We start from the raw sequence: 26,442 nt of genomic DNA, 5'->3' as shown, positions 1-26,442 counted from the left end.
CTTCCTCATCCCCAGGAAAGGGTCACAGTTCTCTGTAGCAGACAGAGCCCTCCTGCTTCACTTTCTTCAGTTTAACCCTCTGACCGGATCTGATTCACCAAACATCATGTCTCGGGGGCTACTAAACCTGTCTCAGGCTTCCCTAGGCTAGAACACCTGCCCTCAGCCCTGGGCTATACAAGGTTTTCTTTCACTGACAGGCAAAGGAAGGTACCCAACCCCAGATGAGCCACCTGAATTTCTCAGAAGGGAAGAGGAGATGCCATTGATCCCCCAACTTAAGCCAAGTGCCTGGCATTCAATGAAGCCATCTCACCATGGCATGAGATAAGGAAATTCCCTTCTCTCCATCTGTGCTGTCCCAGGGTCCACCCCACGAGGGACCCTGGAGCTGAGCTCCCATCCTGCTGCCTGGACACTACAGCACAGGTGACCTACTTCTGCCACACTGGACAGAATCAAGGACCCCAGGAAAGGTCAGACATGTCGACACCCAGAGGGAACCACAACCCCGCTCCAGCCGGGGAGGCCATCCACCAGCTGGGTAGACAGAGGGGAGCTCCTGAGGGTGCAGATCCTGAGACGAGACTTCTTCTGTTCTTGGGGGCACGGGAACCCTTTTGAGAAAGAGAAGGAGGGCCGTGTTTTTCTCAGAGAGGCCTCTTTCTACCTCCTTCCCACCCCACCACTCACGGCTTCCCAGGGTGGAAATTCCTCACCTGTTCAGCCCTGGTGACAATCTAGACTTGAGATGGGAGCTGGTGTCCCGAGTCATTACTACAGACTCAGTCTGAGGTGTAGTTAGATTCAATCAAATCTATTTTATTGATGCTCATCACACTTCAGACACATCCTGATTGTAAGTCCTGACTGAGTCTACACCCAAGGGTCCCAGGCACTCACCTGTGACGTGTCTTAAGTCCAGGCAGCTGGAACTCCATCTGGGCCAGGGGAGTCTGGTGCCGGGGGACAACCGCTAAAGAGGTCTGGTCTTTCTGTCCAAGTCCTGTTTAGTCCCGCCGGCTCTCAGAAGGCTGGGTTTTGAAGTCCCAGTTCTCTTGTGCTTGCTGGTGAGCCCTGGGGTGTACGCCGGGGTGTAGACTCCTATATCACTAACTGAAGTCTAAGTTCTGCAGTTTATCTAAGTTTTGCAGTTGACATTCCATCGTGGACACAATGCTTACAGTCTTATCTAACACACACACTAGTTAATATAATCCACAGTCAATAACCCTATAATATTTTCTGGGACTCATATCCCCTGGCCAGCAGTCACAGGCTGCCCGGGAGCTTGGCCATGTCTGCGGGCCCCACCTTTGAGTTAGAATTGACCACTGTTCCTCACCTGCACAGGTAAACCAATGCCATGATTTGCCGTGGTCTCCCTGGTCTCACTGCTCCTGCCCTGTCCGGCCCTCATCCTAACAGCCTCTCCCAACCCCCAACCCCAAGGCCTATTCCCCTCCCCACAGCAGCCAGACTGAGCCTGCTCCACCCAGGCCTTCCCCACCAGCGCCCAGGGTCCCCCTAGACGGGCGCCCTCCCTTCTTCCCGCTGTCCTCTCTCCCACCTCCTGGCCCCTCGCTGTTCCTGGAAGCAGCAGGCCACTCGTGTCTCAAGGTCCTTTACACCAGTGGCTCCCTGTGTCTGGAAGATTCCCCTCCTGGACGTTCCCATGGTTCATTCTTACATCCTGAAGGGTTTGCTCAGATATTAGCGTCTTGGGGACGCCGCCCCCTACCAGCTCTCTGAACCTTGTCTGTGCTGTCCTTTTGTCCCATTTATGGTGCCCTGACACATGATAACTTGTTTTTCGTGTTTGGTGTCTACTGTCACCATCACCTAAGCTCCACAAGGACAACCCTTTGTCCCCTTTGCCGGTTTATCCCCACCTCACGCTCCTAAGTGCTTACTGGGTGGAAGCAATGCTCCTGCGGCCCCGGGCAGGCCGGCCGGCCGCCTGTGGGCTCTGAGCTCCCGCCTCCCGACTCCGGCGTTCAGAAAACGGAGTCTCACACCTGGGCACCCAGGCCAGTGTCCACTGGGCAAGCCAGGCCCCCGCTTTGGTCCTTGCCATGCCCTCTGGTCAGTGCCACTGCCCTCCCTGCCCAGGGCCCTGCTCCACCCTGGCAGACCCCCAGTGCAGCCTGGATGCCTCCCCCTCTGCTGCCCCGTGGGTTCTGGTTCTCAGTGGGGCACCGTGCCACGTCTCCCTGCCTCCCTGAGCCCTGACTGGAGGTCCCCTCTGTGACAGCCAGAGTCTGACAGAAGTTCAAGTGGTAAAAACTGGATCAAAAAAATGGGAATTTTTGCAACAGGGCAAAGAGAGTTCAGTATGGTACTGGGCTCAACTCTGAATTCAACAAGAACAAGTGACCCAAGGATAGAAGATTACCAAGAAGAAACCTCAGGAGTAAAGAAGGATTCTGGTGAACAGACGTGGCAGGATTCTTGCTGAGGGCAGGGCAGGTGATCAGATTCCCCAGCTGAGGGATTCTCTCTGACCCGTCAAGAAGGGTGTGTGCGAAACCTGGTGATGCAGCCCCAACAAGAACAGATTGGAAGCCCAATCTGACCAATGTGATTCTGCAACCTGTACACTCAGAAAAATGAGAAATTATACCCCATCTGATTCAAATGTATGATATTTCAAGGTCATTGTACTGTCATGTGTAACTAATTAAAACAAATAAAAAATTAAAAAATATTATTCAATGCAGGCATGAATAAGGTTAGGAAAATAAATAAATAAAAATAAAAATTAATAAATATAGTTCATACATAAATAGACTTAAAGACAAGAATCACATAATTATCTCAATAGATGCAGAAGAAAACATCTGACAAAATACAGCATCCATTCGTGTTTAAAACACTGAAAAAAAAAAGGGATAGAAAGAACATAACTCAACACTGTAAAAGCTATATATGACAAACCCAAGGCCAACATCATTCTAAATGGAGAAAAACTGAAACCATTTCCTCTAAAAACATGAACAAGACAGGGATACCCACTTTGACCACTTCTATTCAACATAGTCCTTGAAACTCTAGCCAGAGCAATTAATCAAAAGAAAGAAATGAAAGGAATACAAATAGCAAAAAAAGAGCTCAAACTATCTGTTTGCCAAAGACATGATTTTATATTTAGAAGCTCCAAAACACTTTACCAGAAAACTTCTAAAACTCATAAATGAATTCAGCAAAATAGCAGGATACAAAACTAACACCCATAAATCAATTGCATTCTATATTCCAAAGATAAATCACCTGAAAGAAAAATTAGAAAAACCATCCCATTCACAATAACTTCAAAAAATAAAACAAAATCCTTGGGAAGAAATCTAACAAAAGAGGTGAAGAACCTCTACAATGAAAACTATAGAACATGACAAAAATAAATCGAAGAAGACCTCAGAAGATGGAAAGACTTCCCATGTTCATGGATAGGCAGAATTAATATTGTCAAAACGGCCATACTACCAAAAGCATTATACAGATTTAATGCAATTCCCATTAAAATTCCAATGACATTCTTCATAGAAATAGAAAAGGCAGTCATGAAATTCATTTGGAAAAATAAGAAAAACCCAGAATAAACAAAACAATTTTTAATGAGAAAAGCAAAGCAGGAGGTATCACAATACTGGACCTTAAATTATACTAATGAGCTATAATTAAAAAAACAACAGCACGGAATTGGCACACACACACACACACACACACATACTCACTCACACACACACAAAGCACGAAGACCAATGGAATAGAATAAAAGACATAGGAAAAAACCTATGTAAGTACAGTTATCTCATACTAAACAACGGTACCAAAAACAAGTATTGGAGAAAAGATAGCCTCTTCAACAAATGGTGCTGGGAAAACTGGAAATCCATATGTAGTAGAATGAAATTTAACCCCTAACTCTCACTCTGCGCAGAACTCAACTCAAAGTGGATCAAAGTCCTAGGCATTAGACCAGAGACCTTGTGCCTACTAGAAGAATGTAGGCCCAGCTTTCTTTCATGTTGGTTTAGGAACTGACTTTCTTAACAAGACTCTGAATGCAAGAAGTAAAATAAAGAATCAGTAAATGAGATGGCATCAACTGAAAAGCTTCTCCACATCAAAGGGAACAATCAAGAATGTGAAGAGAGCACCTACAGAATGGGAAAAAATCTTTGCCACCTGCACCTCAGATAGAGCATTGTTCTCCAGGATATATGTAAAGAACTCAAAAAACTTAACACCAAAATATATGTATATATAAAAATAAATGGGATAAGAAACTGAACAGACACTTCACAGAAGAAGAAATAAGATCAGACAACAAAAACATGAAAAACTGTTCAACATCTCTAGCAATTAGAGAAATGCAAATTCAAACTACACTGAGATTTCATCTCACTCCAGTCAGAATGGCAATTATGGAGAATACAAGTAACAATACATGTTGATGAGGATGTGGAGAAAAGGTACATTCATACATTGTTGGTGGGACACAAGTTGGTGCAACCACTTTGGAAAGCAGAATAGAGATTCCTCAGAAAACTTGGAGTGGAACCACCCAGTTTGGAATGGAATTAGACCTAGTCATCCTACTCCTCAGTATATACCCAAAGGACTTAAAATCCGTGTACAACAGTGACACACCACGTTAATGTTTATAGCAGCTGAATTCACAATTGTTAAGATATGGAATTAACCTAGGTGCCCTTCAGCAGATGAATGAATAAAGAAAAATGTGGTAAATATACACAATGAAGTAATATTCAGCTATTAAGAAGAATGACTTTATGACTTTTGCCTGTAAATGGATGGATTTAGAGATCTTCATGCTAAGTGATTTAAGTCAATCCCCAAAACCAAAGGTCAAATGTTTTCTCTGATATTTGGAAGCTAACCCACCATAAGGGAGGAGGGGGAGAACAGAAGTTCAGGCAATTAGACAAAGGGGAATGAGAGGAAGGGAGGGGGATAGGAAAAGGAAAGACAGTGGAATGAATCTGACATAACTTTCCTGTGTACACATATGAATACACCACAGTGAATCTCACCATCATGTGCATTCACAAGAATGAGGTTCTTATTAGAATAAGAGATATTCATTGCTTATATAATTATATCAAAATGGATTCTACTGTCATGCATAACTAAAAAGGACCAATAAAAAATATTAAAGCCCCAATGAGATACTATGATATACCTATCATCGTGGCTAAATTTTAAAAGACGGATAATTCTAAGAGCAGGTAAGAAGGCCATGCAACTGGAAATCTTACTCATGGCAGGTGGGAACGCAAAATAGTAGTTACATTGGGAATGTTTGGTGCTTTCTTATGGAATTATGTTTAACATTTGGCCCAGCAACCCCCTCCTAGGAGCTAAAATGAAAACATAGGTCCACATAAAGACCTGTAAATGAATGTTCAAAGCTGCTTTATTTTTGATGGTTGGTCGAAAACTGACAATAACCCAAATTTTCATCAACTCAACAATAGGGAATAACAAATTACTGATAAAAGCAACACCAAGAATGGATCTCAAGATAACTAGATTAACTGAAATAAAACCAGACCATTTTTGTTATAAAAGCTTTTTTTGTTATAATTTATTATATAAATATATATAATTTATATATACATAAATAAATAAATTAGACATATAAATTTATAATTTATTATATACGATGACAATGATATGACACTTTCAAAAAAGGAAAACTATAGAGATAAAGCATGGATTGGTGGTGGCCAGAGGCTGGGGTAGGATCTGAGCGAACTTTCTGGGGCAATGGAACTGCTCTATGTCTTGATTGTAGTGGTGCCATGTGGCTTCCCACTTGTCAAAACTCAACAGACCTACATGCAGAAAGCATGAAATTCATTGTATGTCATTTATTCCTTGATAAATCTGACCAAGAAAAGAACACGATTGTCTGATCCCTACTATTTTTCTAAAACAAAAACAAAAAAATACCCTATATTTTGGTCCCACTGCTACCTGATCCCCTAAATTGATCAATCTGAATATTTTTACTTTCCAAGGTAACAAATGTGTTTTCCAAACTTTTCCTGCAAATCTCTCTGTAGTGGGAGGGTGGGGGGCACTGGAAGGAGCCATTCCCAGGAGAAGCACAGCAAAATCAAGAGCTTTAACCAACTTCACTTCCTACTGTCCAAGACTAAATTGCCAGAGGAGTTGAGAACTTAAAAAGAGAAAGCACACAGCTGTCTAGACTTGGGCTTTTGTTTCTGTGTATTTTATTATCAAAAAGCCACAGATGCATTCTTGAAAGCAAAGGCCCTTCTGCTGCAATCCTTACAAGTGCTGACAACAGAGACCTCAGAAAATAACTTCACACAAAGTCTGAGAGCTTCTCTGGTTGTGATTTCCCTTCGTGGTGGAGAAGAGCCCTTCTCAGAAAAATTAGGAACAACACCCGCCCAAGGGCATGCCTGCTGCTCACCTGTGCAGGTATTCTAAGCTGCTGATTGAAATCCCAGGACACCCAAGAGTTAAGATTCCGGATCTTGATGCTCATGTTATCAGAACCACGTGGAAGAAATTGGTGCTTTGTGTTGTGTTTATTCTGTCAATGCCAGCAACTAGCAAGGGTAAGAGAGCTTCCGACTCAGAAAGCCTGTTAACTGTAATTAGCCTTTCAAAGCATTCTCCAGAAAAGCATCCCTTTATCTTTTATGAAACCATATTTCATTGTGTCTAAGACATCATAGATAGAGTAAGAAAGGAAAATAAGTTTCGAATTAAATCATGGCCCCGTGCTTTTTCACTTCTTAGGAGTTGCGTTGTACACTGTTCAAAGAGCTTTTAAACTTATTCAGACAGGTTTTCTTATCCTATGTCACCTTTGGGAACATAAAATGAAAAAAAAAAAAACATGCAAAGAATATTAGTTAATTAGGATGTTCCCTAAATGTATTGAGTCCAGTTTTTCTGAGTCACATCTCATTTTAATTCAAAGTCATCAAATCTCCTGTTTTGCCAGACTCTCCCGCTTTCTAGGTCCAGGGTTGGCAAACTTGCTCTGCAAAGGGCAAGATAGCAAATAATTTAGGTTTTGCCAGGCCCTGTGCTCTCTGGCACAGTTACTCAACCCTGTGGCTAAAGAGCAAAATCAGACATAGGCAATGCTTAAATGAATGGCATGGATGGGTATGTCCCCCTCTATTTATTTATTTATTTTGGCAGGTACCAGGGATCACACCCAGGGGTCTTCAATCACTGAGCCACATTCCTAGCCCTTTTTTATTTTTTATTTTGAGACAGAGTCTTGCTAATTTGCTGAGGCTGCCTCAGCCTCCCAAGCTGCTAGGACCAAAAAAAAAAAAAAAATTGTTTGAACATGAAAATTGAATTTCATAGATTTTTCATGTTTTGAACTCTAATTATTCTTTTGATTTTTTTCAGCTATTTAAAAAAGTAAAAACGTCCTTATAGGCTATACAAAAACACAGAGTGAACTGAACTTGGTCTGTGGGTGGTGGTTTGCCAATCATTGCCCTATGCCATTGGAAGCATTATTAATGCAATATATATTTTTTAAAATATATACTTTAGCTTACAGGACTATCTTTGGGCCACTGACACTTGGTTTATAAATTTGAATACTGGAAAGCTTCACCAGGATAGGCAGTGTTGTGCTGCAATAACGAACAGTCCCAAAATCTCAGTATCTGAAAACACAGGCTTATTTCTACTCACACAAGGTCCTCTGAAGGTCAGGGCTACTCTCCAGGGCAGTTGCCCCATGTAACAAATGAGCTTTGCTCCTCCATACAAACATGGGCCTCCTCAGTATGGACAGGGGGCAAGATTATGGGAGATCACACACCAGCTTAGTTTTTCTCCAGAGGTGCATGTGTCACTTAGAGGTAAAACCAGTCACATGACACTGTGCTTTTAAAATATATCTACAGATTTGTTGACATTTCCACTTCCAAATGGAGCCTGAATCCTCTTCCCTTGCAGGTGGGCCAGGTGGAGTGCCCCCTTGCTGGTATTGTGTGACTTGAGAGACTGGGTCACTAAAAGGCTAAAAGGATACCTGACCTGGCCACCATTCTCAGACTACTCACTCTGGTGAAGGTCAGCCACCGTGGCATGAGGACACTCAAGCAGCCCTGAGGGGGCCACAGAAGGAGGAGTCCCTGTGGGGAGGAGCCAGCTCTCTGGGGTGAACTGGCTGGCTATGTGGGTGGGTCCTCCAGCCTCAATCTAACTCTCAGGTGACTCCAACCCCCAGACCCCAAGTCCTCCAGTTGGACCCTTGAACATAACCCGGCAGAGATAAGCCATCTCCCTCACACCTATGTCCCACCTGAATTCCTGAGCCACACAAATGGTGAGATAATACATGATTGTCATTGTTTTAACCTTCCAAGCTTTGAGGGTTATTTGTTACACAGCAATAGACAAACCATGCATGTTGCTTTCACAGAGTTGGGGAAGTTCAAGTTTCCCATTGCCCTAACGAAGGGAGGAACTAGTTGCTGGTAAATGTCTTGGTCTAACACAGAGTGTCAATGAGAAGTTTCCAAACAAAAACCCGAACTCATTCCTTTCTTCAGTGGTTGACCAGCGGCTGTTGACTGAAACATCATGGGATTACTCAGATCCCAAGATACTGCCAGCTATGATACCCAGGTTCAGAGATATTGAAGCAATGACACTGAAGCTGGATAGCAATTTTTAAGTGTCTTTGTTGAAAAAAACTCCTTGGTTTTATAAACATTAAAATGTTAAAAAAAAAAAAAAAACATTTGGGAATTCCTAGAAATTTATTTTCTTTAACTAGGAAATCAAAGGTAGGAGATTTGGAGATAAAGTGAGAACACTGGGGGATGGGGGTCCAGCTCAGTGGTAGAGCATTTGCCCTACAGGCATGAGGCCCTGAGTTCAATCCCCAGCACCAAGAAGAAAGAAAAAGTAAGAAAGAAAATAAGAACACAGGTAGAAAAAGTTCTCATACCCAAAGCAAAGCAAATGACAGTGAGTTTTCTATATTTAAAAATATACACATTGCTACATAAACTGTAAGTATAATCTTAATCATCATAACTAAGGTCTATCTGACCTTTACTCAGTTTGAAATATTCCAGATTCAACTAAAACCTACAACTATCTCAACTATCTCTCTATATATATTATGCATATATACATATTTGTGTGTATACATATGCATATATGCACATACATATACACATATGTGTGTATATGTGTTTGTGTGTGTGTGTGTGTTTCTCTACATAGAAAGAGGAAGAGAGAGAGAATACTTAGGGGATGTATATACCTGCTGTGTATGAATTTTCTGTAAATCCTTTGTAGTAAACAGCACTCTTGATCATGCTTGACTCATAACTCTTTTGTTGTACCAGCAAGACCTGCTAGGATGTAGCAAGAAGCAGCATGATTTTTACCCCAGGCTCCGTTCCAACTGTGTTTTTGGATTCAACCTTTACTTTTCCCTTTTGTGAAATCTTGGATGAGACCCCTCACTCTTGTCTAGACACGCTTTCTTTTAAAAATTGTAGTTAAAAAAAATACAACATAGATTTTACCTTTGTAACATTTTTAAGTATACAATTCAGTGATGTTGTGTATCTACATTTTCATGAATCAGATCTCCAGAATTTTTTTCATGTTGAAAACAAAACACAATATTCATTAACCAACTCCACATTTGCCAGTCTTCCCATCTCCTGGAAGTCCCCATCCTAATTTCGGTTTCCATGAATTTGCCTACTTTAGGTATCTCACACAAGTGGAATCATATGAGATAGATAGATAGATAGATAGATAGATAGATAGATTTTTTTGTGGCTATCACATTTCTCTTAGCATAATGTCTTCAAAGTTAATCCATGTTGTAGCTCAAGAGAGAATTTCCTTCCCTTTTAAGACTAAATAATACCCCACTTTTTTATCCATTCATTCAGTGAACATGATGTGTAAATATCTCTCCAAGACCCTGCTTTCGATTCTTTCGGATATATACCCAGAAGTGGGATTGCTGGATCCTATGGTAGTTTCACTTTTAACTTTTTGAGGAAACGCCATACTGTTTTCCATATTTGTTGTATATTTTACAGTCCCACCAAGAGTGTACAAGTTTTCCAATTTTTCTACAAGCTTGCCAAATCTTGTTATTTTCTGGGGTAGTCATCCTAATGGATACAAAGTGATATCCCTCTGTAGTTCTAATGTGCATTTTGCCTAGTCTTAAATAATAAAGTCCTTTGATCATTTTTAGTTCCAAAGAATAATCTCAATTTAGTAAACATGATAAGCAAAAAGTTACATCTCCTGCACACTCCTGAAAAGGTGTTCCCATCCTAATACCCGGAATCATAAACATATGTTATGTGGCTATTTAAATACATTACAAGGGGGCAATAAGATGGCAGGTGGAATTATTTAGACTTCCTCACAATGAACCCAGCCTCTTTTTTTTTTTTTTTTTTTTTTTTTGGTTGGGAGGAAAATGGTCCTTGAAACAACTTTGCCTTCCAATATCTTCTTCCCTCCTTTCATGGTATAAAGAACTCCAGTTTTTAGCTGGGGACGCTGCTTCCCAACTGAAGCTTATTCCCAGCCTTTGTTAAGGCCAGGCGTAGCCATTTGATTAAGTTTGGGGCAGTTAGAAGCAAGGTGATGTTTTGTGTAATTCTAGAAAGTGTCGTTAGAAGGAAGAGTCAATCCCTTCTTTGCCCCTGCTTCCTTCTTATTGGCTGGAGTGTGAGTGTAATGATAGACGCACTAACAGCCATTTTGGATCATGAGGTAGCTACAGATCATGGCAGAGCAGAGGACAATGAGACTGTTGACTACAGAACCGTTACCATCTAGGGGTGCTGGGTTGGTTGTCTCTGTTCAGCAAAGAATGGAAGAACAGGACAGAGACAGCAAGCAAGAAGTAGGTTTGTTGCAAAAGCAACAGAGATACAGAAACAGACTTCTCCAGAGAGAAGGGGCCTCAGAGCTGAGAATCCAGTGGGGAGTTTTGGCCTGTTCTTTTATGGTCTCTGGAATTTCCTCCTTTCCTTATCCCCTCCCCCACCCACACTTTCCCTGCATTCATTTCATTTCATTTCATTGGTGCTCCCTCTGTCCACATGTCTGTCTTAGTGTTTCTATTGGGTCCCCTGCTTGGGAGCACGAGTACAGGAATGTCTGTCTGGTTGGGTCCCTGCTTGTGTCCATGAGTACTTTCATCAAGCAGGAAGTTGACCTTGTCAGAAGACCCTCTCCATGCTCCTGTTCTGGCCCTGCCCCTGACCTCCTCACTTAACATCTTGCGGCGGCTGCCTAAGCCCTTCTCCGTTTCTCTCAGAACCACCCCATAGGCCTGGATTATCAGTAGGGCAGGCTGTGAGAGATGTTGATCTCAGTTTAAAATTAAAGACACTAAGATGATTTCACAGAGGCCAGTTTGGTGTATGTGGCGGCAAAACATCATTTTGGTTTACTCAGGTACTTTCATAACCAAATAAAGATACTCATTTGGGGTTGAGTCAAAGGCAGGTCCTGGCCCTTGCTGATGTGTCTCTTAGCATTGGAGTTATCCATTCAAAGTGGCGGAGTTTTGTTAGACCGGCCCTCTGCTGCTCCTCGTGTGACCAAAGCCCAGGTGACAGCACACCTCGTGGTGCAACCTGCTCCGCAGTTCTGTGTTCTGAAGCCCGTAGACCAGCGGGTTAAAACACTGGGCAAATGCAAAGACACCAAAAAGCACCAGATTTAGAGCAAAGAAAGACACCCCACACCTCTTGCCTAAACCCAAGATGATCAGGGTTGGCAGTACGTGTAAACTTATCTGCACTAAATGAATAAGAACTGTTTTCCTTGCTTTGAGGTTGGACCTATTAAAATGGCCGGCTCGTTTCCCTTCTCGATAGATCAGAGAGTAACTTATAAGAATGACAGATAAAGGAAGGAACAGGAAAACCAAGCCCATGGCTCTGGCAGGAATGCTATTCAAGGTCACAGGGCATAGGGGTTCCCATTTAAAAACAGCAAAGGGGGCTAAGTTAGTGACCTCGATGAGGAATAAGCAGACATTCTTGAGTATTATGGTCGTCCAAGTTCCAGCCAGAATCCTGTACTTAACTGAACCCACAAAGGACAGAGATTTCAGTGGCCAGCAAATCGCCAGGTAAGTGTTGAGAGCCATCAAGGCCAGAGTGAAGAGAATCCCTTCTCCAACACTTAGCTGCACCCCAAACACCACCCAGCAGATTAACCGCGGGCTGTGGGCCAGCAAGGCCCGCATTCCTTGAAAAACAACCCCCAGGCCACAGTAGGAGGAGATGCACAGCAGATGGTGGCAGAGGAGGATGTGCCGGACCTCTTTCCTCAGTTTCCGATCCTGTGACACTATTGTGACAATGACGATAGTGATGAATGTGGCGAAGGAGAAAGCAACGAAATACACAGAGGCCTTCACCGATGCTTCCAGCCTCAGCCAATCTGATATGTTGCAATGCTCAGAAGACACGTTCATGATCTTTGGGGCTGGCTCAGCTCCTGGAGGAGAAAAGGACAAGAGTAAGTGACTCTGTGCTGCAGCTGCTCTTGTGACTCTCAGCTTTCCCTTCTCGAGGAATAGATGCACATCCTTTGGGATAGAGGAAGACAATTTTAGATAGTATGGCTATGGATCAGTGAAATAGGAGAAATCCTCAGAAGTCATCTCTTTAGTTGAGGGGGGTCATATAAGCAAATCATACAAAAAGGAGGTTTGAAAGATGTGTTCTGAGCACCCAGCGGATTGCTCCAATTCAGGTCAGCAGTCTGATTCTTTATGCATCTTTTTCTTTCTTGGATTGTGAGAGCTTCTTGAAGTAGGAGCCTAAAGCATATTATCAAGTCAGTTGATTAACCACTAAGCCCATGTTAACACCTAGGGCCTGCCAAGGTCTGGGGAAGAGGTGGGGGCAAGAGCTGTGAGGCACGTGGAGGAGTCATTCATTCGGGGCCTTCCATGAAAGGAAGATGAACAGTAATGATGGCGATCAGGGGTGACATTTGCTGGACTCTCTCCAGGAGTTAAAACCTGTCTCAGAGCATATTCCTCAGGACCCCCAGTTTGTTTTAATTCTCAGCAAGCAGTTTTAAAATGCACTTTTCACAAATGAAATGAAAAAGACTTAGAAGGGCTAAGAATTATGGTTTGGATCTTGAATGTCTCCGAAACGCTTATGTGTTAAAGATTAGTCCCCAGGATGGCACTACTGGGAGATGGTGGGGCCTAGTGGGAGAGCTTTCGTCACCAGGGTCGTGGCCTTGAAGGGGATAGAGAACTCTAGGCCCCCTCCTTACCCTCTTTTGCTTCCTGGCCTGGAGGTGAGCAGTGTCCCTGTGCGACTGCTCAGGCCATGATGTGTGGCTTGCCATCTGCCCCAAAGCAGTGGGGCCAGCTACCATGGACTGGAACCTCCAAAACTGTGAGCCAAAGTAAGCCCCTTCTCCTTATCAGTGGACCACCTCAGGTGTTCGTTAGAGTGATAGAAGGTTGACTAGCACACAGCCGCCTCCTCAAGGCCACATGGCTTTTGCATACTGGAGCCAGAGTTTGGATTTCGGACCCCCATGCCAGAACTGGCCCTCTGGACCACTACGAGGAAGCTCATGTCAAATGCAAGACCAAATGAGTGCCTTCTCCAGGTTTCCCTATACCCATGTCCTTTGCCAGCCAGCTAGACTCCACAGGTAGAAATATTGTTTCTATTTTTAGGAAGCCAATAGGCTGCAGGTCCAGGAAAGTGCTGGAATCATGGGATTGCTGCCAAATGACAAAGCAGACACAGTAGCCTCAATAAACCTTCTCAAGCACGCACAGCAATGAATGGCAGACTGGGTGGTAGCTGGGGACCCTTGAACTACCCTATCACCATTGTAGCTGTGAAGCCTGTCGAGGAGATAGCAGCTGTCACCTGCCCACCTGTGCCCCATCCAGGGCGATGTACCCTGTGGCTCTGGTTGCCCCACCCCTTTCCTATGACCTACAACATCAACTGAAAATCATTCTGTAGATCGCACTGAGTCGATCAGAGTCTATCTCTTAAAAATCTGACCCAAGGCACACAAAGAATGAGGTTAAGTAGCTAGCCTCCTAGTTAAGTTGTAGTATGAGCAAGCAGAAGAGACCGAGAGAGAGAGAGGTAGGAGAGGACAGAGATAAATGAGGCTATGAAGCCCCTGAGAGGCCACAAAAGCTCATGTAGACGAGGGGCCAAGCAACTTTCTCTGCTGAACTTCTGATTTCATGGAGATGTCCTCATTTTCCCTCTATGGGCTCTAAGACTTTAACACATCCCTCTGTTATTTGAGCTAGTTAGATGGGTTTTTGTCACTTTATTCTGTCCTCTAGACTTCAAAGTAGAACAAAGAGGCCCAGAAAAGGTAGAGCAGATTGATTTTCCAAAGGACTTATCACAATGGAGATGTCACTACTCCACCTTCCTGAGCACCTAAATTCTACCCAGCTCCGCAAGAAATCTCCCACTGAATACCTCGTTCCTCTTTGCTGGATATTGTGTTGTCGCCTTTTATGGAGAATCTTCCCAGAGCGGATGGATTTTGCATATAAATCCCAGGCATTTATTTTCTCTACTCTCCAGTTCTACAGAGAGGAATAGAAATTGTAAAGGTCACGTCATTCTCAAAGTCATTGATTGTCAAGCTTCTTTTAGTGGTAGATTTTTCAATGAAAATCTTACATGAGAACCCCTCGAAATTAAACACAAGACTACACATCTGCTCTTATCAAACGCTTCCTCCTTAATTGCTTCCTCCCTAGCCCATGGGACACATTGTTTTGCTCTTGTTCTCAACCAACCTCCATTGAGCACTGAGACATATAATGCATATTCCTGATCAGTGAGGGTATAAGGCAATGAGAGTCTCTGACTCCTGGAACTCATTGTTTAGTGGATAATGCAGATTACGGTTTAATTAGATAATTCTCACCAAGAACTTGTTTAGTTTCACTTATTCACCAAATGAGCAAGAAAGCCAGGTGTGCTATGGAAGTATTCTGAGAAAATAAGTGAGCGCTGTGGTCCGAAGAAGTCAGAGAAGGCTTCCTGGAAGAAGTGAGGCTTGAATCAGGCCTTTCAAGGATGAGAACTAACATGGAACGGGCAGGGGTAAAGTGGGGAGGGAGAGGAGCGATGCTGATTGCAGGCAAAGAGAAACAGTGAGAGCCCTACCTGATGCTGGTGGAAACCTACCTGATGCTGCAGGCACGATAAGTAGCTGGGCTTTATTAAAGAGCAGGTTTGTTCAGGGCACTCGGGACCAGACTTGGAGGACCTTCATACCACTCCAAGGGTTTAAACTTATTTTGTGAGTAAGAAGTAGCCTTGCCAGTTATCAAGAATACAAATAATAACAAATGCTGAGGGGCATGTTGGGAAAGGATACACTCTTACATTGCTGGTGGGACTGCAAATTAGTACAATCACTTTGGAAAGCAGTATGAAGATTCCTCAAAAACCTAGGAATGGAACCACCACATGACCCAGATATGCCACTCCTCAGTATTTATCCAAAAGAACTAAAATTAGTATACTATTGCGATACAGCCACGTCAATACTTATAGGCAGTGCAATTCAGAAGAGCCAATTTATGGAACTAGCCCAAATGCCCATCAATAAATAAATGGACTAAAAAAATACAGAACATATACACAATGGAGTTTTACTCCAAAAATAAAATTAAAATTAAAAATTAAAAAAATAAAATTATGGATGGCATTTGTTGGTAAATGGATGCAACTGGAGAATATCGTGCTAAGTGAAATAAGCCAATCCCCCAAAACCAAGGGTGGAATGTTCTCTTTGATATGTGGATGCTAACTCACAATAAAGTGGGGGTGGTGGTAAGGAAGAATTAAAAAAATTACTTTGTATTAAACATAAGGGAATGAAGGGAATGGGGAGAGAATAGGAATAGGAAAGATAATAGCATGAATAGGAGATTACATTCCTTTATACATATATGAATACAGGACCAATGTAATTCCATATCATGTACAACCAGAAGATTGGGAAATTATACTCCATATATGTATAACAGTCAAAATACATTCTATTGTCATGTATAACCAATAAAAACAAATTTTTTAAAAAAGTAAATCATGGAATTTGCCAGTAAGTGGATGAAATTGGAGAATACCATGCTAAATGAAATAAGCCAAACTCGGAAAATCCAGAGTCAAATGTTTTCTCTCATAAGGGGAGGCTGAGTAAAACAAGGGGAAATGGGAGCAGGGTTGGATATCACAAAGGCATAGGGAAGGTCAGTGGTATAGAAGAAAGAGATTGAGAGAGAAGGACAGGAAAGGGAAGGAAATGTGGAATGAAATTAGCAAAATTACACGAAGTGCATGTACAAATACACCACAGTGAATTCTGCCTTTATGTGGATTTATAAAGCACCCATCAAAAATAAACAAATTTCTTTCAGAAAGAAGGACTACTAGAGTAGAAGAAGGAGAATAGTGGGAAGGAGGAATGAAGAGAAAATGGGGGTGAGGGGTTGGGGACTAAAATGGAATAAACCAAATTCCATGCATACATGATCTTGTGAATACGAACCCAACAATTATGTATAACTATAATGCCCTAATAACAGAAGAAGAAAAGATTGTAGATTCTAGATTGTAGAAGCTTGTAGATTCACACTTCTTACTATTAGATTTTGAAGTACTTGGATTGGAGTGGAGATAAAATGGTAACTATGTGATGCATGCCAGAGGTGAAGAGCTAGGACAAAGTGCCATCTGCACAGGGTGGTATTGGACATGAACCCTGACTGCACAGCATGTGGCCCAGCAAAGTGGAAAATTGCACAGTGGACCCTTGAATCATAGGAAGTGGCTTAAATACTTTTCATATATATGAATTTCAAGAGGGTTGGAAATCTGCATAATAAATGAAAGCAGGTTTTATTTCCCTTAATTTATTTATGAGGCCTCAGGAAGATCAGGAATTTCTTTAGGATCATACACCCAGAATCTCCCCGTCTCCAAATCCATTCTTCTCAGAAGTATATTTGCGTACCGGGAACTTGGGACAGCCAAGGCCATGTAATTAGTTCCCCTTTCTACATATTAACTCCATTTAGAGACAGTTCTTAGAGCTGCCTTCTGAAATTCTAAAATGGGGAACAACAACTTCCTTCTAACCCAAAATATTACTTTGGTTTCCACTTTGAGATAGACACAGGAGCCAAGAGACCTCAGCAGAGAATTACATTATTATCTCCAAGCACCCTGACCAAATCAGAGCCAGCCACCCCCACTCTCTGCAAAAGTCCTGTGGCAGGTGACAAAGCATACCAGATGGCCTCCTTAAGAGCCTTGCTCAGGGCAAACCCTGAACACAACATGCTTCCCTTGGGGACAGAGAGAATATAAGGAGAAATGACCAGGACATATATAAAAATAAAACTCTGACCTACAATCTGCAGCAACAACCAACCCAGGAAACCAACCCCTTATGTCTGGTCACCAGCCCAGGAAGCCAGCCTGAGCGGTCAGGCTCACAGGAAGTCAGACTGCTGAAATGACAACCAGGAAGCCAAAGAATAAAGCCTGTAAAAATTGGCCCCAAACAGCCAAGACTTGATCACTAGCTGGCACTTTTCCTAATTTCTGTCCTGCATTTTTTATCTTTAGGTTCTATAAACATAACACACCTGGGACCAAACAGGGAAAGTCAAATATGCCCCCTAACCAATCACGTCAGCTGTCCCTCTCCTATTGAGCTTATCTGCAGCTTCCCCTGCCAGCAGCCTCAGCTCAGGGCACACCTGAAGCCTCCCCTTTTCCCACTATAAAGCTTTCTCACTCCTCTGCTGACCCCCGAGTCTCTGCCAGAACATGAGCTCAGAGGAAATAGTCTTTGCCTACTATCATTTGATTGGTCTTTGGTTCTAAATCAGTATGTAAAGATGGTGCTAATGGCCCCCCAGGAGGACATGTGCTCTGAAACCAGTTTCCAGGAGACTATGAACTGTGGGGGTCCACAGGAGCATGCTAGGGACTTTGGGTGAGCAAGACAGATTGAGGGCAATCACCACCTTGGGCTCTAGATCTTGGGCTCTGGGTCACTGAGCTGAGAGGATTTTCCACTTCTCTCACCTTGGAGGGTCCACAAGGTGACCCTGCAGAACAGACACCCCACTTCAAACAAAATCCAAGGGGATAACGGGACTAGACTGGAAGGGAGCAAAAGAGAAGGGCAATGACAGATGCACAATATGACCGAGGACAGTGTGGTTGACTGTCTTACAAGATGGCTTAGGAGGTGCCAATCTCTTTAATCCATGCAAAAAGCCTATGAAGTCAATACTACCATATTCCCACTATTCAGAAAATTGGGGAATGGAGCAAGAAGTAACTTGGCCAAGGACAATGAGCTCGAGATCTGGATTCCAGAATCTGGACCAGGGAGTCCAACCCTGGGTGCCCCTCTCTAAGCCTGCGGGCCAGGTGCACCAGGCCAACATCTAAGGGCCCCACGCATGCTCCATGCGGTCCTCCCAACAGGCTGCAGAGGTGGGGAGCAGGTCATGTTTTCATCCCTGCCTCATGGGAGAAGGTGACCTCAGAACATTCGGGGAGGGAGTTGCGGGTTGATGGTGAACCCTCACTTCAACCCCAGCCCTTCTGGTGTCTGAGGCCATGTTTTGTTCTTGTTGTTTGTTTAGCATTTTTTCCCCCAACAGCACCAAGGTTGGGTATGTAGATTCCATTCTTTAAAAGAAAAAAAAAATCCTGGGTTATTGAGCAGGTGTCATAGACAGAGCAACGTCCCCCTAAAATTCCTATGTTGAAGTCCTAAACCTCAGTACCTCAGAATGTGACTGTATTTAGTGACAGGACCTTTAAAGAGGTCAATAAGGTAAAATGATTCTATTAAAGGTCCCTGATCCAATCTGACTGGTTTCCTTGTGTCCTAAGAGGAGGTCGAGACAGACATCAGGATGTCATACACAGAGAGAAAAGACCATGTAAAGGGACAGGAAGGTGGAGGCCACCTGCAAGCCAAGGAGAGATACCTTAGAGGACACCTTATGTTGCATTTCTAACCCCCAAACCCTGAGGAGTCCAAGCCACCCAGTGTGCTGACTTTTGTTACGCAGCTCAAGCATAGGGCTACAGCAGGAAGAGGAGGCTGCCAGCTGCCATCTGTGTCTGGGTGGCTGAGAATGGTTTCCCCTAGGTCCAGCTAGACTCCTCTCAGGACCCACGTGTGGAATTCTGAAGAAACAAAGACTCTGATCTCTGAGATGGAGGACGTCCTTTACTTCTTGGTGTTTAGGGTCCACTAAGCCGTGTCTGCCACCAAGGTCAGAGCCCATGTCTGAGTTACTGCTGACGGGCAGAACCCATGAGCTGACCGGGAAGTACAGAAACCATGCCACATGCTCATTGGCTGCTGGCAGAAAGTCAAGGAAGAGAAGCAGACGCTTCCAGAACGTTCACCACCTCCCCTGAGGATCAGACAGACGGCCTCCTCTCCACAGTAAACACGCCCCCGTCTCTTTAAGGACCTCTCCTTATATTTTGCTCTGTTCTAGGACCTCCCTTCTTTGGTATTTTGAAAATCACTTCAGTCCACAAAGCTTAGACAATCTCCTCTGTTATTTTTCTCAAAAAGAGCAAGAAGGAAGGGAGGAATGAGTGATTGCTGAGCATCAGGCCCTCGACATCGAGAAGAAACATTTACTAAATATCAGCTGTGATTGTCAGTCATCCAGAGGCAGCTCACAGGGTGACATGAGGACGGGTGAAATCACAAAGCCTCCTTAGGTATTTTCACTCCTGAGGACAGGAAAATTACACGTTCCCCTGATGAGAGTCTCCCAGGGAATTAACCCTAAGTCTCAACCTGCCTTCTTCACATGGAGGGAAATTCTCCAGCTTCCTTCTCCACTTTTTTCCAACCAAAATTTTGATCTACAGACATTCTTCAAAGGGCTCCTGAGATTGGTTATTCTAAAGAGTCAGCCCCTGGCTTTAATAGAATGTTTTCTTTCTCTAAAATACTTACATTTAAACACACATCTCTAAGAACAACATGAACATGCATCTTTACCAAACCTAGAGCATAAAGAAATATCTTTAAAAGCAGATAGCAATGGTGATGGCATTTCTTCATCTTATAATTTAAATAATGATAAGTGATTATAACTTATTACTAACAATGATATCTTTAAGAACAAAGGATACAATCTAATGACATATTTCAGTCTTTTCTATATGTACCGATATGTAAATAAAAATAAGATGTAGGAGTCCTTCCAGGATTTCAGAAAAAGATTGTGCAACACTTACTATAATAGCAGCATATATGAAAATTCACATATTTCATGAATCTCAATTAAAACCTAAGTAATGAATTTATCAGAAATTACAGTACCCTGAGGGCTGTGGCTGGGACTCAGTGGTAGAGTACTCGCCTAGCATGTGTGAGGCACTGGGTTCGATCTGGAACACCACATAAAAATAAAATTAAAAAAAAGGCATTCTGTCCAACTACAATATATATAAATTACCCTGAAATAAAATCATAAGAGTTCTCTTATGATTGGCATGAGACAGGACAAGGAACCAGTAGACGTCTCAACAGATAACTATTCAATCAGTTAGTGGATTTCAACTACCAAGTGCCCCCAGCTTAGATTGAAATGCTAGAGCCACCACAGTAACTGTGACATCACAGTTTGGCCAATCCTGAATCCTATGAGTTATCTAATCTTTCTCCCTTCTTCCCTCTCTCCCAGATGTCAAAGGTCAGTGTGATGTCAATAAGCACAAAGAATAAACAACAATCTGTACATTACTGAGCATGTGATTCATTGCTAATACTATGTTCCAGAAGCAGACAAGATGTTGTCTTTGGGCTATTGGTTTGTCTCTGGAGTTCATCTTGTAGTATTTACTTTGAAATACGCTGATGTTATTTTAATGCTGCATTCTGGCAAGTTTTAAGCTAGTTAAAAGTTAATTTGTTTGTGTAGGACCTTGGCATTATTAAAGCCTATAACACAGCACATAGTAGCCAACATGGTGAGCTTTGCTTTGCTGGTTGTCAATCCCCTCTTCAAGTCAGTCATTTTCATTCATTGCACAGTTAAGACAGCAGCCCCACCTAAAGCAATAAGACAAACCCTGTCTGAACACACCCAGCTTTAGCCATAAACCAGGTGTTTTATTGGTGCAAGTCTTAGCAAAGCAGAAATCAGCAGATTCCATGAAGCTATTTAGCTCTCTCTGATCTAGCAGTTGGGATTATTGTTAACCGTCAGACGTAATTCTGTTTCTCTAAATTAAAATATAACTTAGTTATAGCTATTCTTACTAGCTATTTTTATATCCTGTGATTAGTTTTGCAGATGAGAAAGAAATCCCTTAGTTTTGAAATGTACATGTAAATATGAATGGCTTGGTTGAATACTTTTATCTTTATTAGGTTTCTTTACTTAGTATATAATATACTTGATAGTATGTGCTGTGTAAAGTTGGCTCTTTAGATCTAAATACTATATAATTTTAAATAAATATTAAAATTGAAACTGAAAATCCAGGGAATAACTTGACCTTTGGCCTTCTCTGAGCACTTTTAGCACATAATAGATTATGAATGTGAACTTTTACCTAATTATTGTATAATCAATTTCTCCCAATTGTAAGAGGCCTATATATTTATAATTACTTTGGCAGAGACAGAGCCCATCCGTCATAGCAAATTCTATTACCATGCTGATGGACTTGCGTTTTTCCATAGCAAAATCTATTCGTTCCAAGTTATTAAAGTTTTTGTTATTTTCATTAGTATTTATATTTGCCTTTTAGAATTAGCATAGAATTCTAAATCATGTGTGGAGAGCAAATAGCTGTTTCATACTTTTCCCATGATTTTCTTAAAATTCAACCATTATATTAATTTTTTTTATTTAATGGACTTCCCAAATAAAAATTTATTTATTGTTTTTAATGTCATTTTTGCAATTTGTAAATACAGTTTGTATTTTTCTAATGGAACTTATATTCTCAGTATGGATGACACAGAATATTACTAACTTTGTAAACACCAGTTATCTATCATTAAATCATTTTTGAATGTACAAATCATTGAGTCAGTTGGAATTCTTCAATTCCTGCCCATACCCCATTTTCTCTGTATACAGTCCTTGCCTACTCATCCACTCATTTGCTCATTTATTCATTCAATGAGCACCTACCATGGGTCAGGCACTGTGCTAAATACTGAGCCAGCAGAGATGAATAAGATGAGCCCACTGCCCTCAAAAAACTTTACTTCATTGATTTAAGAATGGGGAACAGAAATAAACTCTGGGGCAGTTTATAAGAGAAAAGGCAGAAACAGACCGATTTCCTATTTTTTAAGTTGGAGAAAATGTATGAAAACGGCAATGCTTTGGTAGGAGAAAGTTGAGTTCATTTCTTTTTCCCAAGAAGAGGATCTGGAGGAGGAACTCTTCCTTCTCTTGCATGAAAGCCCAGACAGGAGATGTTGGATGGATCCCAGTCAGCTCAGTCATAGCAAAAGAACCCTGCTGAAAAAACCCAGGGCCCGGGATGTCTAGTGAGGCTATTGGAGGAAGACAGAGCAGGTAGAAACCCTCTGGAGCCTATAACTGTGCCAAAGCCTGCCTAGGAAATGAGAGCAAATGTGATAAAGTCAGACTGACATATGACCATTATGTATATATTTTTATTTAACGGACTTACCAAATAAAAATATATTTATTGTTTATAATGCCATTTTTACAATTTGCATTTTTGCAATTTGCACTTTTGCAGGAGGAAAATGACGCAGAAAGAACTAATTGAACCTAACTGAAGGACCCGCAAGTGTTTGAAGAGTACAGTCAGCTAGATCTTGATCCTGACTAACGTGGAGTCTGGATCCAAATGATGAACAGGCTTAAATTCGTCAGGATGCAGGGTATGGAGAGGCTACCCCATCACAGATGACCAGTCCATCATCGTAGGGATTCTCACATGCACTACAACTGAGCAGATTCAGGTGACAACAGAGGTGCATGATGCAAGGCCCCCTGGGAGGGGAAGGTGGACCTCAGATAAGGGATAATGGTTGGCACGCACAAATCCCACGATGTGGATCCAACAAAGGCAGGGCTGTGTCCCTCCCACGTAGTGAGAGTTGCTCCAGTACTCGGGGAACCTTCCAGTATAGCTGTAAAGTTCCCACCTTCCTTTTCACCAACTCTTTGGCCACCCTCATCCATGGGCTCAGTTTCACATAAATTAACAAAAGAGAGAGAGAGAAATTCGGCAGTTGCAAATTCTACCTAAGAATCAGGCTCACACTGTCATCCTCTGGTTGTTATTATTACCAATTTGAACTAACTTGAGTATCTACATTTGATACAGACTTTTATCCTGCCCTGACTTTATATGTTTTCCATTTAGTCTGTGTCTTGATTTTGGGACTGCTGGTCTCGAAACATTGACTATGACTTCTGAATGATCCAGGACTGGAAGTCACATAGGTCATTTGCTCTTTCAGAGTAGTCATTAGGGTGACAATGCTAATCCCCACCTGGACTCCAACAAAGAGTATGTGGACTGAGGACCCTTTTTTTTGTAAAAGATAAGTAGGCAGGTCAAGAATGGGGGCTTCAGCTTGTGTGATCAAAGCTGTCAAAATACATATAGCCCAAGAGCAGTGTCGAGTCTCAGGGAGGCTCCTGGAAATAACACACCCTGCCCAAGACTTACAGATGGTTTGCTGTGAGGACTCAGGTGCCTCTTTACTTAAAATCAGGAGGCAGCTGATGATCCAGAGCGTAGGTCATGAGATCACTCTGCACATTTTGTGGGTTCAAACAGTTTAGAGAGTATTAGAATAACAACTGAAAATTGAAAGGTGGTTGTTCCCTTAAAATCCACAAAAGGCCAAGAGCAAGAACTTGCTAATGCATCACCAACACCGAAGAATCAAAGGGGCCCTTATCATAGTCTGATCCACTTGATAAGTGTATTCCTCAAGACGAGAAATAGTTACAGCCCTGCCACAGCAATACGATTTTATTCAATGGGCACCTACTATGCATCGGGCACAGCACAAAAAGTGCCGGTGGGTAAATGGAAAAAGTGAGGCAGAATCACCACATTTGCAGAGTTCACCGACTCTCAGGGAATATAGATACATAGGCAAAATAGTATTTAAAGTGCTATGAAAACTCAGAAAAGGGACTCTAATCTTCCTAGAATGGTCAGAGAAGACTTCCCTTAGGACACTGACTTAAAAAACATGAAAGACTCGTCCATGCAGGAGCTGGTCCCTGGCTCATTCAGTCATCACATGTGTTGAGCATCTCCGACTGTTTTAGACGCTGTGGATGCAACACTGAACAAGAGAAGGCCTCACTCCCAAAGTTTATATTCTTGTGGGGCAATTACCAGGAAAGACACGGAACGGTTCCTTCAAGACCATCCAACATCTACCTTCCGCCCTCATTTCCTCCCCGACTTGTATTTTCTACTGAGACCAGAGTGCCTTAGTCCAACCCGGGGCAATTCTGTTCTTTTTGTAAGCAAACCTCTCCTAAGGACAATAGTGCCAGGCCATTGCTTATCACCATAGTGGTCTAACTCCCAAGGGACAAGGTCAAGTTTATGGAAATGCAGAGCTGAAAGTCAATGTTAAGCAGAAGTCAAAGTGGGCGCGCAGTGCCCAGCCTGACACAAGATGTTCTTACCTTAATTCACCAGTGGAGGTCTTTCCTGCCAGTGCAAGTTCTCTTTTCCAGGAAAAAATATATGGGAAAATGACAAGATTCTCTTTGAAATCCCAGGCAAAACTTCCAAAACCCAAACTCTAGCAGCAGTGAACCCCTTTCACCCAGGACCCTGAGCCTTCAGACCCAAGCGTCCCCTCCTCAGTGCCTACTGCCTGGGCCACACTACATACAGCTGTGTGTAGAGCTGCTGGTTGGCTAAGAAAGCCAGGGACACTGGTGGCCACTTCCTGAAAGAAAGTTCAGGCCTTCTGTCTAAAAAGGAAGTGGCGGAATCAGAGCCACGGGCTTCACTTTTGCATGCAGAATCCCTCGGTAAAGGGGCACCCGTGCCCTGAATTCCTCTGGGCTTTGGGCCCATTTAGGGTTTTTTTGTTTTTGTTTTCTTATGGTACCAGGGATTGAAACCAGGGGTGCCCTATACCCCCAGCCCTTTTTATTTTTTTTTAGTTTGAGACAGAGTCTCCCTAAATTGCCCAGGCCAGCCTCCAAATTCCAATCCTCCAGCCTCAGCTCCTGAGTACCTGGGATTACAGGAACACGCCACCATCTCTGACCAGCAGGAACTAGCCTTCAAAAATCTCTGATCAAGGGCTAGGGCTGTAGCTCAGTGGTAGAGCACTTGCCTAGCATGAACAAGGCCCTGGGTTCCATCCCCAGCACCACAAAAAAAAAAAAAAAATCTCCAATTACTGTAGAAGCCACTGAAATTTCACAACAGAGGCAAGGGAAAGGCAATTCGATTCTGAAAATTCTTATTTCCTGTTTGCCAACATGTCTGCTTTAAATTCCTCAAACTGCTAATTACATTGCAAGTCTTATATGCTAGCCTTGGGTCATATTTGGAGCCTTCATTTCTCTTTGAAGTTGTTCCAATAAATTTTTTTTTTTTTGTAAAAAATGTATAATACGACCACTGTGATGTACACCTTCTGTCTTTTCCTTGGGGATGGGTGGTCTGAGGTGATTGAGGTCCTCAACATCTTTCCACTGGGGAACATCCAGTAATTGTGTTGGAACCCATTCCATCTCCACCCCAACTTAAGATCCTGCTCTTAAAGTGTTTGTTTTAGGGACAAGCATCTAACCTAGACCTAAGCCAATCCATACTCGGCATTAAGAGGCACAAGTCAAGATGGGCCAATCCGAGGGAAATCCAGGACTCCTCCTCTGGGTCTGGAGGACATGGTCCTGGATGTTATCACCCGCCATCTTGTCACCACAAAACTAAGCAGATTTAGAATGGAGAAGAAGATCTAGAAGGCCAAAAAAAGATATAAAGAGAAATCAGGTCCTTAAAAAACTTTCTGAGCTACCAAATTAAGCCAACGCTGAAATCTGTCTTACTTCTGGACTTTCTAGTTATGCGAACCAACTAATTTTCTTGTTTTTTGAAGCCAGGTTTAAGTGAGTTTTCAATCCTTGTAACTGAATGCATACTAAATGCTTCTGGTAGATATTTTTATAAAAATGCATAGCCCCATTTTTACATACATACATACATACACACACACACTGCATAAGACAAAGAAAATTGCATAGCATTTTTAATTTAACATTAAATATTCAGGGATTGGGATTGTAGATGTTTGGGGGGAAAGTATGAACTTTTCAAT

The 26,442-nt window shown here is 42.5% G+C and overlaps 1 protein-coding gene across 2 annotated transcripts; it reads right to left on the bottom strand.

Annotated features, from left to right (window-relative positions):
- Positions 1–10,463: 10,463 nt before the first annotated feature.
- On the bottom strand, positions 10,464–25,081 carry LOC107138767 (olfactory receptor 10A7-like). 2 transcript variants are annotated; one of them, XM_048808700.1, is made up of 3 exons: positions 24,788–25,081; positions 14,535–14,644; positions 10,464–12,546 (listed from the first exon to the last, which is right to left on the bottom strand). In XM_048808700.1, the coding sequence occupies exons 2-3, from the start codon at positions 14,620–14,622 to the stop codon at positions 11,609–11,611; spliced, it is 1,026 nt and encodes a 341-aa protein (XP_048664657.1). In that variant the 5' UTR covers positions 14,623–14,644; positions 24,788–25,081; the 3' UTR covers positions 10,464–11,608. The 2 variants fall into 2 exon arrangements, with proteins under 2 accessions (XP_048664657.1, XP_015336988.1); XM_015481502.2 differs by lacking the exon at positions 14,535–14,644.
- Positions 25,082–26,442: the final 1,361 nt, after the last annotated feature.

This window comes from Marmota marmota, unplaced genomic scaffold (assembly GCF_001458135.2).
Source record: "Marmota marmota marmota unplaced genomic scaffold, marMar, whole genome shotgun sequence".
NCBI classification, from domain to species: Eukaryota; Metazoa; Chordata; class Mammalia; order Rodentia; family Sciuridae; genus Marmota; species Marmota marmota.
Note: the sequence above shows the minus strand (reverse complement) of the source record. Positions and strands in the feature narration are given on the sequence as shown.